The sequence below is a fragment of the Somniosus microcephalus genome, chromosome 9 (genome assembly GCF_052327205.1).
Source record: "Somniosus microcephalus isolate GS21.2 chromosome 9, FLI_Smic_1.0, whole genome shotgun sequence".
Classification (NCBI taxonomy): Eukaryota; Metazoa; Chordata; class Chondrichthyes; order Squaliformes; family Somniosidae; genus Somniosus; species Somniosus microcephalus.
In genome coordinates this window covers 213,175,307-213,191,399 of record NC_140995.1, presented here as the reverse complement: position 1 = coordinate 213,191,399, position 16,093 = coordinate 213,175,307, and the positions used below count along the sequence as shown (strand labels likewise).

General features: G+C 44.4%; 1 protein-coding gene across 4 annotated transcripts in view; it reads left to right on the top strand.

Annotated features, from left to right (window-relative positions):
- Positions 1-16,093, top strand: part of anapc1 (anaphase promoting complex subunit 1) — a 234,040-nt gene that overhangs the window by 196,571 nt on the left and 21,376 nt on the right. For all 4 annotated transcript variants that reach the window (XM_085997868.1, XM_085997869.1, XM_085997866.1 and 1 more), the window contains exons 41-44: positions 7,448-7,525; positions 8,416-8,483; positions 11,564-11,702; positions 11,877-11,963. In XM_085997868.1, coding sequence (XP_085853994.1) covers positions 7,448-7,525; positions 8,416-8,483; positions 11,564-11,702; positions 11,877-11,963 — 372 coding nt within the window. The remainder of the gene's footprint in view (positions 1-7,447; positions 7,526-8,415; positions 8,484-11,563; positions 11,703-11,876; positions 11,964-16,093) is intronic.

Genomic DNA, 16,093 nt, shown 5'->3' with positions numbered 1-16,093 from the left:
CAGGTTTGGGAGGTGCTGCCGAAGAAGCCTTGGCGAGTTGCTGCAGTGCATCTTGTAGATGGTACACACTGCAGCCACGGTACGATGGTGGTGGAGGGAGTGAATGTTTAAGGTGGTAGATGGGGTGCCAATCAACTGGGCTGCTTTGTCCTGGATGGTGTCAAGCTTCTTGAGTGTTGTTGCAGCTGCAGTCATCCAGGCAAGTGGAGAGTATTCCATCACACTCCTTACTTGTGCCTTGTCGATGGTGGAAAGGCTTTCTGGAGTCAGGAGGTGAGACACTCACCGCAGAATACCTAGCCTCTGACCTGCTCTTGTTGCCACAGTATTTATGTGGCTGGTCCAGTTAAGTTTCTGGTCAATGGTGACCCCCCCAGGATGTTGATGGTGGGGGATTCGGCGTTGGTAATGCCATTGAATTTCAAGGGGTGGTGGTTAGACTCTCGCTTGTTGGAGATGGTCATTGCTTGGCACTTCTGTGGCACGAATGTTACCTGCCACTTATCAGCCCAAGCCTGAACGTCGTCCAGGTCTTGTTGCATGCGGGCATGGACTGCTTCATTATTTGAGGAGTTGTGAATGGCGCTGAACACTGTGCAGTCATCAGTGAACATCCCCATTTCTGACCTTATGTTGGAGGGAAGGTCATTGATGAAGCAGCTGAAGATAGTTGGGCCTAGGACACTGCCCTGAGGAACTCCTGCAGCGATGTCCTGGGGCTGTGATAATTGACCTTCAATCACCACAACCATCTTCCTTTGTGCTAGGTATGACTCCAGCCATTGGATCGTTTTCCCCCTGATTCCCATTGACTTCAGTTTTACTAGGGCTCCTTGATGCCACACTCGGTCAAATGCTGCCTTGATGCCAAGGGCAGTCACTCTCACCTCACCTCTGGAATTCAGCTCCTTTGTCCATATTTGGACCAAGGCTGTAATGAGGTTGGGAGCCGAGTGGTCTTGGTGGAACCCAAACTGGGCATCAGTGAGCAGGTTATTGGTGAGTAAGTGCCGCTTGATAGCACTGTCGATGACACCTTCCATCACTTTGCTGATGATTGAGAGTAGACCGATGGGGCGGTAATTGGCTGGGTTGGATTTGTCCTGCTTTTTGTGGACATGACATACCTGGGCAGTTTTCCACATTGTCGGATAGATGCCAGTGTTGTAGCTGTACTGGAACAGCTTGGTTAGGGACGCGGCTAGTTCTGGAGCACAAGTCTTCAGCACGATAGCTGGGATGTTGTCGGAGCCCATAGCCTTTGCTGTATCCAGTGCGCTCAGCCGTTTCTTGATACCACGTGGAGTGAATTGAATTGGCTGAAGACTGGCTTCTGTGATGGTGGGGACCTCAGGAGTGGGCCGATATGGATCATCCACTCGGCACTTCTGGCTGAAGATGGTTGCAAACGCTTCAGCCTTGTCTTTTGCACTCGCGCGCTGGGCTCCAACATTAGAGTCATAGTTATACAGCACAGAAAGAGGCCCTTCGGCCCATCGTGTCTGCGCCGGCCATCAAGCCCTGTCTATTGTAATCCCATTTTCCAGCACTTAGTCCATAGCCTTGTATACTATGGCGTTTCAAGTGCTCATCTAAATGCTTCTTGAATGTTGTGAGGGTTCCTGCCTCTACCACCCTTTCAGGCAGTGTGTTCCAGATTCCAACCACCCTCTGGGTGAAAAGGGTTTTCCTCAAATCCCCTCTAAACCTCCTGCCCCTTACCTTGAAATTATGCCCCGTGGATATTGACCCCTCTACTAAAGGGAAAAGTTCCTTTCTATCTATCCTATCTATGCCCCTCATAATTTTGTATACCTCAATCAGATCCCCCCTCAGCCTTCTCTGCTCTAAGGAAAACAACCCCAGCCTGTCCAGTCTCTCTTCATAGCTGAAGCGCTCCAGCCCAGGTAACATCCTGGTGAATCTCCTCTGCACCCTCTCCAATGCAATCATATCCTTCCTATAGTGTGGCGACCAGAACTGCACACAGTACTCCAGCTGTGGCCTAACTAGCGTTTTGTACAGCTCCGTGATCACCTCCCTGATCTTATATTCTATGTCTCGGCTAATGAAGGCAAGCATCCCATTATTGAGGATGGGGATATTTATGGAGCCTCCTCCTCCCATTAGTTGTTTAATGGTCCACCACCATTCACGACTGGATGTGACAGGACTGCAGAGCTTTGATCTGATGCGTTGATTGTGGGATCACTTAGCCCTGTCTATAGCATACTGCTTCCGCTTTTTAGCATGCATGTAGTCCTGTGTTGCAGCTTCCCCAGGTTGGCACATCATTTTTAGGTGCGCCTGGTGCTGCTCTAGAAATGAACCCCAGTGCTTTGTTTGCTCTGCAAGCCTTGTCGAACTTTAGTTTTGTTGAAAGGAGTGAGGGTTAGTGGTAAGTGATTATTTATTTCGGAAAGGACTTTCATTTATATAGCACCTCTCTGGAGCTTTATAGAATGCTGGAAGAGACCCCGTGTGGCACAATCTGCCTGCGATGTGATGAAACCATTTTTATGTGTGTCACTAGCCCAGAACCTTTCAAGCTCAGCTGTATTTCAGAGGAATGTGGGTGATGCATTATAATTCAACGGATAAAAACCTTCCCGGGTAGCGATTCTATTTATCTGCACTGAAGATCTGACCGAGCTTTCCTATCTGAGGTTCAAATCTCATTTGGTTAACCATAGGGCCCCTAAATTGGGGGGGGTAGAACAATCTCTCTGCCGTTGTAGTGAAGGAAAGAAAGCAAGGAATACTTGTGTGTATATTTTGCTGTACATCATTAACATCTCCTAGGTCATGTAATTAGGGTTGGGAGCAACTTCCCTCATGATTTACCCAATGATATCCTGATTGTACTCCTGCCCATGTATTGTGGGGCCAATATCACTGAGCCGTAATAGTAAAGGGCATAGAATTCTGCTGGCTGAGCAAGCGGAGATCTCATAACATTTATGCTCATTCTAGTGAAAAGTATTTAATATTTCATTTTGTTTCTTTAATTTGGCACTTTGGCTCAATGTGGTCCAATACATTAGCCACATGTGACTAATTTGGAGTCCAAATGTGGCTAATTGCGTTTTTGGTCAGTAAATAAAAAATGAGTAATCAATAAAGTCGTTGAGCGTGTAATCTCAGTACTCATGCTTGCACGGTGTATAGCTGTGAACTTTAACCTTGTTGTGCATTTGTTGGTAAAATGGTAAAACGGAAAGCAGCGTGTGCGAGTGTTTTTTGATCGCTGTGTGTTCTTTGCTTCCTTGGTTACTGCTTATTGGTTATCTGCTTAAAATAATGTGTAACACGGGTAAAAACACTGGACTTCAGCACCATGGAAACACCAGCAACATTGTACCGAACGGGGAGCTGTCATCATGGTCAGCTCAACTAATCAGAATAACAACTCCAGGCCAGCAGAAAAAAGCAAGCCCCAACCAGTTCCAACGGGGCGTGTCGTGGCAAAGTTCAAGCAGTATCTAACTGCATTCTGGCGCATCTCCGTCACTAAGACCACCTAATTCTACCTCCATAATATCGCCTGACTCTGCCCCTGCCGCAGCTCATCTGCTGCTGAAACCCTCATCCATGCCTTTGTTACCTCTAGACTTGACTATTCCAACACACTCCTGGCTGGCCTCCTACATTCTACCCTACGTAAACTTGAGGTCATCCAAAACTCGGCTGCCCATGTCCTAACTCGCACCAAGTCCCGCTTGCCCATCACCGATGAACTACATTGGCTCCCAGCACCTCGATTTCAAAATTCTCATCCTTGTTTTCAAATCCCCCCATGGCCTCGCCCCTTCCTATCTCTGTAACCTCCTTCAGCCTCACAACCCCCCCGAGATATCTGTGCTCCTCTAATTCTGCCCTCTTGAGGATCCCTGATTATAATTGCGCAACCATTGGTGGCCGTGCCTTCTGTTGCCGAGGCCCTAAGCCCTGGAATTCCCTGCCTAAACCTCTCCGCCTCTCTACCTCTCTTTCTTCCTTTAAGACGCTCCTTAAAACCTACCTCTTTGACCAAGCTTTTGGTCATCTGCCCTAATTTATCCTTATGTGGATCGGTGTCAGATTTCTTTGCCTTAAAATACTCCTGTGCAGCACCTTGAGATGTTTTCCTACGTTAAAGGTGCTATATAAATACAAGCTGTTGTTGTTGTCTCGTTGTGCTGGTCAACATTCTCAGCAATCGCTGTGAGGCAGTCAAAGCGCCGCTCACAGCTGCTGAACCAATAGCTGCTCTGAGATGAGCTGTGCCTGATGAATTCATGCTAGAATTCCAAACTTTGGTGAAAGAGAAAGACTGCACTACTTTGCACTGAATGGCGGTTGATGTCTGTTAAGTAAATACACACATGAAGTACATTTACTTGTATGGCATGCAAGGCGTTTTCTACTAAAATTAGTGCATGTGGCTTAAACGGTGTCGCAGTAGCCCCGCCTGTGTCTAGTCCAGTTATTTCTATTGCTGCCCATTAAGAGCTCCACTAATGGCACGAGTGCCTTATCTGAGGAAGGATGTTCTTGCCATGGAGGGAGTGCAGCGAAGATTCACCAGATTGATACAGGAAACTTTTTTTTATCCGAGACCGATGTGGTGCCGGTTCATCAAAAATTCCAGATAACCGAGAGCTATAGTAAAAGATACGGAGAGCTGAGAGCTCCGTATAAAGCAACAAACCCTGTTGCTTAGCAACAGGTGCAGAACAATGGCCACAAGTTCCAAGCGTCTCTGTAGCTTAGCAACAGCTGCAGCCACACCCGATTGCACAGCAACAGATCGAGGAAGGCAAGTAATATGAAGTAAAACTTACCTGAACCTACTCCTGAATTTTGCCGGTTAACCGAGATTTCCGGTTATTTTAGGTGCCGGTAAATCGAAAGTTTCCTGTACCTGGGATGGCAGGAATGACGTATGAAGAGAGATTGGGTTGATTAGGCTTATATTCGCTAGAGTTTAGAAGAATGAGAGGGGATCTCATTGAAACTTATAAATTTCTAACAGGAGTAGACAGACTAGATGCAGGAAGGATGTTCCCGATGGCAGAGGAGTCCAGAACCAGGGGTCACAGTCTAAGGATAAGGGATAAGCCATTTAGGACAGAGATGAGGAGGAATTTCTTCACCCAGAGAGTGGTGAACCTGTGGAATTCTCTACCACAGAAGGCAGTTGAGGCCAATTCATTAAATATATTCAAGAAGGAGTTAGATATGTTTCTTAAGGCTAAAGGGATATGGGGAGAAAGCGGGGACAGGGTACTGAATTTGGATGATCAGCCATGATCTCATTGAATGGCGGAACAGGCTCGAGAGGCCGAATGGTCTACTCCTGCTCCTATCTTCTATGTTTCAATGGTTGATTTACTGGCGAGTTCACTCGAGCAGTGTGGCACGAAACCCTCCCAGCCAGTTTTCTCACTTTCCCTCAGAACAGCAGCTCCACAGATGAGGCAGTGAAAACTCGTCTCTAGGGGAACACTGGTTTAGCTGACTCTTGTGTCCTGTGCATATTCTGACAGAGGCGTGTGCTGTCACTAGCAGCGTCTCGCTGATTGTGTTCTAACTTTACTTCCTTTTATTCTTTCAGTTCCACTAGTCATTGTGACACTGACCTGCAGAGAAGGCAAAAGTTTTACTTGTTCAGATGTTTGTAGTAGTCACAGGACGAAGACCATAGCACACAGGCTGACTTCTTAAGCAATTTCAAGACTGCAAAGTTTCAAGACCTGTGACATCTGTTGCCATCCCCAATATCTTCACACCATCAAGCGCTGCTTTAAGAAGTGACAACTGGGTAGCCACAGTGCACTGGAGTGTTGGACTGCTGGCTGAGACCAGTATTGAAATCTTCACACTCTGGTTTCCCCTCAGGGAAAGTGACAAAACTGGCTTGGAGGGTTTCTCTCCATACTGCTCGAGTGAACCTGCTAGTGGATAAAAGGAACTTTTTAGATAAGTTAGTTAAGCTAAGAGAAGACAAAGTGCCAGGGCCTGACTGGATATATCCTGGAATCCTGAATGAGTTGGGGAGGAAATTGCAGAGGCCCTGGAAATTATTATTTCAGGGCCCCTTTGATTGTGGATGTGTGCTGGACAACTGGAATGTGGCCAATGTAGGAGCCATTCTTTAAAAGGGAGATGGAACTAATCTGGATAATTACAGTCCAGTTAGCTTAACATCTGTGGTAGGGAATATTTAAGACTTAAGGCTGAAATTACCACATATCTAGATAAGAGAAAATAGTTAGAATTAGCCAGCACGGATTTCAAAAGGTTTGAAGCAATTGTGCTTGTCGAATCTCATAGAATTCTTTGAAAAGGTAACAGACATGGTAGATGGGGGAAATGCAGTGGATGTAGTGTACATGGACTTTATGGATGTATCTTTGGCACAAGATCACAGGAAGTGACATCAAGAAGAGTTGAAAACTTAAGAAGCCAATATTCACTTGCACTTGCTTGAAGAAGCCATGTGCAGAATATGATTTGCATGCAACAGGTATTATTTAAGAGGCCGTTACTGTGGGAGTGATTGATAATGAGATTTTTTATCTTTAAAATGAAAGCTCATTTATACTTATTTGGCAGCCTGTTGCACACCTGACCTGTCAGTTCTAAAGGCCAAGGAATGGTTGCTCAGGATGCATTTGGCAGGTCTTTCACCAAACAATTCGATTTATGGTAGCAGTTTGGTGTCATTTCTGATGGAGCTGGTCAACTGGACATGTACTTCTGCCGATTGGGACTGGTCCTTAAAACCTACACTGCGCATCCAACTCAGCTGTGAAGAAATACTGAAAGAGGGAAAATGTTCCCCACATCAGACAGTTCGAGCATTACAAGGATACAATGAAGAGGAACTTAAAGGACTGTGAGATTAAGAGAAAAGGAAACTATTGGCCAAACTGCAACAGCAAGCTATAGATTTTCCTGTGCTAAGTGTGGTCATGTGCGCCTCTCCAGTATTAGACTAGTGAGCTTGTGAGAGGAAACGCACCAATCCAAATCTTAAACTATGTCCTGATCGAGTATTGGGCAGTATCCAATCAGTAATATGGACCCAAGCTGGTGAAAATTTGCCACTAAGGGCAGTCAGTTTGAATGAGAGTTGAGGCTGGGTTTTATTCTAGGGTCCTGTGGTTGGAATGCAAAACTACACTGCTTAAAATGCAAGGGTATCTTGTTTTTTTCTGTTGGAGTTCAGTAATGTATGACATGGGGTTTATGCTTGCATTTCCCCAGAGAGTGAAGTTACAAATCTCAACCAGCTTACCCACAGCAAAGCAAAGTTGATGGCACATCCTGGTGATTAAAGGAATTCCACTGGCAGCGGCCATCCAACACTGTGACGTGAGGAGAGGGGGGAAAAGTGCAGTATTATTAAAAACTGCCATTCAAATATTTCACCAATAGATTTATATCTTTGTTTTTAATCTAGGCTTCTCAGTGGTGTGAGGAAATGACAGTAAACCTCATGGCACCTAGCCTTCTTCCTGAACTACACTTACTGAAAGAGGTAAAGTAGACCTTTCTTTGGTAAGAGTGTTGTTAGTAAGATCAACTGTACGGTTTTCCAGTGTGGGATCTAAAGTAATACAAGTGATATAACTTGCAGCATTTCATAACAGCATAAGAAATAGGAACAGGAGTTGGCCATTTGGCCCTTCAATAAGATCATGGCTGATCTTCTAACTCATCTCCATTTTCCTGCACTATCCCCATATCCCTTGATGCCCTTAATATTCAAATATCTATCTCTCTCTGTCTTGAATATACTCAACGACTGAGCCTCTACAGCCATCTGGGGTAGAAAATTCCAAAGATTCACCACCCTCTGAGTGAAGACATTTCTCCTCATCTCAGTCCTGAATGGCTGACCCCTGGTTCTAGACTCCTGATTGTATATTTTTTGTTGTCTGTTATTGTAGATTAAATATGCAATTGACATGTAAAGTCCAAAATAGTATTTTTTTTCCATTTGTTTCCCAAATATATGGTTATAGGTTTGTATTTCAGCATGACAAGTCAAAATAGATTTTTCTTTTAATTCTTGGCTTCATTATTGAGCAGACTATTTTGTGGTAGTAGTGTGGATTGGCGGTGGGGAGAGGGAAACCAAGATAAACTAGCAAGGTTCACTTGTTCCTTCATAACAATGCCTCATATTGGCAGGGCAAGTGGCATTTTATCATTCGGACCTGCTCAGAAGACAACATTTGGATTGCCTTTTGAGGGGCAAATCACACCACACATTGCTAGTTTGGAAATTCATGAGAAGTGGCACTATATCTAACCACTTGTCCTGCGTATAATCCAATCCTAAAGTAATAATCATGACGGACCAATTTAAGAGAAATGAGCAGCCTCAAGATAAAAGACAGATGACAACTGGTTTACTCTTTCCAGATCAAAGTAAAAGGTCCCAAGTATTGGGAGATTATGATGGATCTCTCTAAAGGACCTCCAAGTTTGCAGTGAGTATACTTGTAATATAATACTTTGTCTGTATCTTATCCTATTGCTTTGTTGGGTAAAGGAATACATGAAAGCTGCAATTTGGATAAGGAAATGGAGTTCCTACAATGTCTACAGGACTCCTTTCTAACCCAATATATAAAAACCCCAACAAGGAAGGATTCGCTATTGGATCTAGTGATGGGGAATGAGCCAGAGAAGATAAGAGAAGTAAAAGTAGGGGAACATATAGGCAATAGTGACCATAATATAATACGCTTTAAGATGACAATAGAGAAGGACATAAGAATGACAAAAAACAAGTTAATACAGGAAACTTTCTGATATCCGGCACTGATGGGACCGAGCTGGTGCCGTAACATCAAAAGTGCCGGACATACCAGAGTTAATGTTTAAACATACAGAACTGAGAAGCTCCGTGTGAATCAACAAACCCTGTTGCTTAGCAACAGCTTCAAAATAATCGGCTGCAGCTGCAAGCGTCTGTAGCTGAAGCTGTTGCTATAGCTACAGACCTTGCAGTGCTTGATTGGGGAGAAAAAAAGCAACGAGAACTAAAAAAAATATAGAAAACGGCTCCTGATTTTTGCTGTTAGATCGAGTATTCCAGACATATAACCTCCGGATAAACCAAAGTTTCCTGTAGATTGATTGGAGAAAAGCTGATTTTGAGGGGCTGAGAATAGAACTTGGGAAGATAAAATGGGCAACGATATTGGCAAACAATGATGTAGAACGACAATGGGAAACATTTAAAACGGTGTTCAACAGAGTGCAGGAAAAATATATTCCACTAAAAGGAAAGAACAAACTAAACACTAATGAGACTCCATGGATGAATAAAGACATAAGGAAACAATTGAGGGTAAGGAAAGAGGCATACATTAAGTACATAGACAGCAGTGGAGTACGAAGGGATTAGGAGAGAAGTCAAAAAAAACAATTAGGAAGGCAAAGAGGAACTATGAAATTAAATTATCAATGAACATAAAACAAAATTAAAATATTTTGCAGGCCCATCAATAAAAAAAGGAAGGTTGGGATGGGAATAGGGCTATTAAGGGATGGACAGGACAATACACAGGTAACGATAGGGAGATGGCAGAAATATTAAATCATTATTTCGCTTTGGTATTTACCAGGGAGATAGAACAGGTGGACATGACATTTGATGCGATGAGTAATGAGATAAGTGCATTTAAAATAAAAAAGAGGATATACTAAATAAACTAATCAAACTCAAAGAGGATAAAACTCCTGGTCTGGATGGATTGCATCCACGCATTCTAAAAGAATCGAGGGAAGAGATAGCAGAGGCATTACTACACATTTAATAATTCATTAGAAAAAGGTGTCGTGCCAGAGGACGTAATTCCTATATTTAAGAAGGGGAATAGAACATGTCCAGGGAATTATAGACCAGTCAGCTTAACATCAGTGGTAGGAAAATTAATGGAATTCCTACTAAAAGAGAGAATAGAAGAACATCTAGAAAAGAAAAGTATAATAATGAATAGTCAGCATGGATTTCAAAAGGGAAAATCTTGCTTGACCAACCTTATTGAATTTTTTGAAGAGGTAACAGAGAGAGTAGACAATGGTAATGCAGTAGATGTAATTTATCTTGATTTTCAAAAGGCCTTCGATAAGGTACCCCATAATAGACTGATGAACAGGGTCAGAGAATGCGGAGTCAGGGGACAAGTAGCAGAAAGGCTAGCTAGCTGGCTTCAAGACAGAAAGCAGGGAGTAGGAGTAAAGGGTAGCTATTCGCAGTGGCAGAAGGTGGGCAGTGGTGTTCCACAAGGATCAGTGCTGGGACCACTGCTGTTCACAATTTACATTAATGATTTAGACTTTGGAATCAAAAACACAATTTCTAAATTTGCAGATGATACCAAATTGGGGGGGGGATAGTCAATACTGAGGAGGACTGCAACAAATTACAGGAGGACATTAATAAACTTGCAGAATGGGCAAATAATTGGCAAATGAAGTTCAACACAGATAAATGTGGGGTATTACATTTTGGTAGGAAGAATAGGGAGGTCACATCACTTGGAGGGTGCGAGTCTAGGTGGGGTAGAGGAACAAAGGGATCTCGGAGTACAAATACACAAATCACTAAAAGCTGCGCCACAGGTTAGCAAGGCCATAAAAAAGCAAACCAAGCACTAGGGTTTATTTCTAGAGGGATAGAATTGAAAAGTAGGGAAGTTATGCTAAACCTGTATCGAACCTTGGTTAGATCACACCTAGAGTACAGCGTACAGTTCTGGTCGCCATATTATAAAAAGGATATAACGGCACTGGAGAGGGTGCAGAGAAGATTTACATGGATGATACCAGAAATGCGAGGGTATATATATCAGGAATGGATGAACATTCTCTTTTCTCTTTGAAAAAGAAGGCTGAGGGGTGACCTAATAGAGGTCCACGGTGTCCTGGCCAATATTTATCCCTCAACCAACATAACAAAAAACAGATGATCTGGTCATTATCACATTGCTGTTTGTGGGACCTTGCTGTACGCAAATTAGCTGCCACATTTCCCACATTACAACAGTGACTCCACTTCAAAAAGTACTTCATTGACTGTAAAGCGCTTTGAGACGTCTGGTGGTCGTGAAAGGCGCTATATAAATGCAAGTCTTTCTTTAAATTTATGAGAGGTTTTGATAGAGTGGATTCTTCTCTTCTTCCTTCTTAGGCAGTCCCTCGGAACCGAGGATACAGAGAGAATGTTTCCACTTGTGGGGAAGAGCATAACTAGAGGCCATCAATATAAGAAATCCAATAGGGAATTCAGAAGAAACTTCTTTACCCAAAGAGTGGTGAGAATGTGGAACTCGCTACCACAGGGAGTGGTTGAAGCGAATAGTATCGATGCATTTAAGGGGAGGCTGGACAAGCATATGAGGGAGAAGGGAATAGAGGGTTATACTGATAGATTTAGATGAGGAAAGACAGGAGGAGGCTCGAATGGCCTGTTTCTGTGCCGTATATCCTATGTAATTCAGTGCTGTCTACCTCAGCTAACTTGTTGTCACCCTGTGCTCATGAAGTTTGTTTCTTTCAGATCAATTCTGTCGAAGGATGGTTTTCTTTACGTCAAACTCCGAGCAGGACATCTCTCCTACACCGAGGATCCGAAAGGGTTTCGCAGTCTTTTAGCTCAGACGTTCACTCACAGAAACCCCGAGTTCCTTTCTATCAAGGTACAACCACAGAACTGCTTCCTTCTGGCCCGCTTCTGTAAAGTACACTGACGTCTAGGAAATGGCTTGTGCCTTGGATGCTAAAATCTATGACAAAAGCGCACAGTGCTTGTTTTATTTATTGACTTCGTTGAGTCGACTAGATTTTAAAACTCCGCTGTGCTTTCCTTATAGCCTGAAGCCGTTTCAGCTTTTACCTCTGACCCAGCTCTGCTGTCGTTTGCAGAGTACTTCTGCAAACATTCAAAGAAAGAGGGGCAGGTAAGCATTCCTTATTGGAGTAGTGATATTGTGTATATGTTCCTCCTTACAATGTTGTATAGTCCTGTGTCTCTTATAAGGTCAACCCGATCTTTTGCTCCCAACTTTTGCGTTCTGCTGTTATGTGGAATGTTTGCCAAAGCACTCGGCTATAATCAGCAAAGCATTTCGCTGCTGAGCTTCATTGTGATGAGGGATTGAATGGTTCAGCTGGAATCTGTTTGGTAGTTAACAGAAGAACTAGTCAGTTATTGGTCACAGTGCACCTTGTTTGAGAAGCTAATTGATTGGAAAATTTAAAAAACTGTAGAGAGAGTGATCAACATGTGAATCGGATTCATTTACCAAACAAAGAAGAAAAAACTGCAGATGCTGGAAATCTGAAATAAAAACAGAAAATGCTGGAGACACTCAGCAGGTCAGGCAGCATCTGTGAAGAGAGAAACAGTTAACGTTTCAGGTCGATGACCTTGCGTCAGAACTGGAAAAAAGCAGGAAATGGAACAGATTTTTAAGCAAGTGTGGGGGCTTGCTTAAAACTGCTCTCCCACATGGTAGCTGTCTTTCATTCTGCCAGCGCAATTTACACTTCATCTAGAGCCATCCTTTGTTTCTTAACCTGTCCCATTACCATCTCCTTTTGCCTTGAATATCTCTTAATGTCTCTTAACTTCTCCTGCCTTCTATCCTATCACAGACCTTCCCTTTTGTTCTTTCATCCCCCCCCCCCCTTTCTTTCCCAACCCCTACACTTGCTTAAAAATCTGTTCCATTTCCTGCTTTTTTCCAGTTCTGACGCAAGGTCATTGACCTGAAACGTTAACTCCGTTTCTCTCTTCACAGATGTTGCCTGACCTGCTGAGTAGCTCCAGCATTTTCTGTTTTTATTTCATTTACCAAACAGTTGGATGATGTGATGAGGTGATTGTCGGATTATTCGCTGGAGATGAGCCGAATGGCCTTCCTCATCCTCATTTGTTTGGTGATATTTATGTATCTTTACATTTCCATATTTTTGCCACATTCTCTTTTTTTTTTTTCCCCTGAATTTTTAATGTGGGTATTTTTCTTTGAGTGATTCTAGACTATGCTTCGGGTCCATTACTCTTTTCAATTTTTATAAACGACCTAGACTCGGGTGTAGGGAGCAGCATTATAAAGTTTGCAGATGATACAAAACTTGGCAAAGTAGGCTTCAGGATGACATAAGCAAGGTGATGAAATGGGCAGAAGCATGGCAGATGGAGTTCAGTGTGGAGAAGTGTGAAATGATGCACTTTGGAAGGACTAATATGGAAAGACAGTACTGATGCACTATCAATTGCTACAAAAGACTGGAGATTGAGAAAGTAATAAACAGGCTTTTATTACCAAAGAACAGAGCATGCCTCTTGTGGTTGCCTGGTATCCAAAAGGGCTGGAGGCTTCTGAGCAGCGACCTTTATACCCAGCCATGAGGGTGGAGCCAGGGGCGGAGTCAGCTGAGGCATGCACAGACAAGTACAACAATATGCAAGAGTGAACAACAGTACTAACAGTGAACAACAATACTAACAACAGTGGTTTACCACATTCACCCCTTGTTTAGAATTGAGTCCGGCGGGGTGAAGTGCACTAAAAATTCGTGTACTGAAGTCTATCAGGAGGCCTTGTAAGCCGTCCTGAGCGTCGCAGCAGCGGCGGTGATGGTGCAGCATCCAATGGTGAACCCGGTGTCTCGTTCAGAGGAGGTGTAGCAGGTGGCGGACCCTGGGGCTGCTGCATGCCGTCTACAGGGGTCAGAGCATGGGTAATGGGAGGTAGCAATGGTGGTCTCTCAGAGGCACCCGAAGGTGCGAGGTCTCGTGCGGGGACTGTGTCCTGGGGGTAGGCAGGAGTAGCGGTGGGTGGCGAAGAGGGTGTTTCAGGAGCACCTGCAGGTGCGAGGTCTCGAATGGAGACTGTGTCCTCCCGCCCGTCCGGGTACACCACGTAAGCATACTGCGGGTTGGCGTGGAGGAGGCTCACCCTCTCGACCAGGGGGTCCGCCTTATGGGTCCTCACGTGCTTCCGCAGTAGGACGGGACCTGGAGAAGTCAGCCATGTTGGTAGCGAAATCCCCGACGTGGACTTCCTGGGGAAGGAGAACATTCTCTCGTGAGGAGTGGCATTGGTGGGTGTACAGAGCAGCGACCGAATGGAATGGAGCGCCGCAGGGAGGACCTCCTGCCAGCGGGAGGTCGGAAGGCCCTTAGATTTTAAGTTTAAAAGGACTGCCTTCCAGACTGTCGCATTCTCCCTTTCCACCTGGCCGTTACCCCGGGGGTTGTAGCTGGTGGTCCTGCTTGTAGCAATGCCTCTCGCGAGCAGGTACTGCCGAAGTTCGTCGCTCATAAAAGATGAGCCCCTGTCGCTATGGATATAGCTAGGGAAACCGAACAAGGCGAAGAGGTCATTCAGACATTTAATGACCGTGGTACTGGTCATGTCCGAGCAAGGGATGGCAAACGGGAAACGGGAGTACTCATCAAGAGTCACGGTCGAGGCTTCCAGATACGCCTCAAAGCAACGCAGCCATTGTGCGAATTTAGTCGACGAACCCGCTTCTTGGGGGTCTAGGTCCAGGCATGTTGGTCTGAGGGCTCGCAGCAGCGCCTGCTGCTCAGCGTTTTGCGCCATCGGTTGATCAGCATCCGCAGCCAACATTTAACTTTGGTAATAAAATTGATGCACTATCAATTGCTACAAAAGACTGGAGATTGAGAAAGTAATAAACAGGCTTTTATTACCAAAGAACAGAGCATGCCTCTTGTGGTTGCCTGGTATCCAAAAGGGCTGGAGGCTTCTGAGCAGCGACCTTTATACCCAGCCATGAGGGTGGAGCCAGGGGCGGAGTCAGCTGAGGCATGCACAGACAAGTACAACAATATGCAAGAGTGAACAACAGTACTAACAGTGAACAACAATACTAACAACAGTGGTTTACCACAAGTACACTATAAACGGCACGATTTTGAAAAGTGTAGATGATCAGAGAGACCTTGGTGTCCCTGCACACAAATCCCTAAAGGTGGCAGGGCAAGTTGACATGCTGGTTAAAAAAACCTATGGGTTACTTGCGTTTATAAATAGCGGAATAGAAAATAAAAGCAAGGAGATCACGCTAGCTCTTTATAAATCACTGGTTCAGCCTCAGCTGGAGTATTGTGAGCAATTCTGGGCACCACATTTCAGGAAAGATGTAAAGGTCTTAGAAAGGGTACAGAGGAGGTTTACCAGGATGTTACCAGGGACAATGTTTCCTCTAATTTTTGGGGGGCCACGCAGCCCCTTGAACGGCCCATTCAAAATTCCACGCATGCGCAGTTTTTCCATTTAAAAGCTGGTGAGCCGCTGCGCGGGAACTCCAGAACACTGCGATTTGACTCCCAGAGTCTGTTACTGCAGTATGAGGTGATTACCAGTCTGTTACTGCAGTATGATGTGATTACCAGTCTGTTACTGCAGTATGATGTGATTACCAGTCTGTTACTGCAGTATGATGTGATTACCAGCCTGTTACTGCAGTATGATGTGATTACCAGCCTGTTACTGCAGTATGATGTGATTACCAGCCTGTTACTGCAGTATGATGTGATTACCAGCCTGTTACTGCAGTATGATGTGATTACCAGCCTGTTACTGCAGTATGATGTGATTACCAGCCTGTTACTGCAGTATGATGTGATTACCAGTCTGTTACTGCAGTATGATGTGATTACCAGCCTGTTACTGCAGTATGATGTGATTACCAGCCTGTTACTGCAGTATGATGTGATTACCAGTCTGTTACTGCAGTATGATGTGATTACCAGCCTGTTACTGCAGTATGATGTGATTACCAGTCTGTTACTGCAGTATGATGTGATTACCAGTCTGTTACTGCAGTATGATGTGATTACCAGTCTGTTACTGCAGTATGATGTGATTACCAGTCTGTTACTGCAGTATGATGTGATTACCAGTCTGTTACTGCAGTATGATGTGATTACCAGCCTGTTACTGCAGTATGATGTGATTACCAGTCTGTTACTGCAGTATGATGTGATTACCAGCCTGTTACTGCAGTATGATGTGATTACCAGTCTGTTACTGCAGTATGATGTGATTAC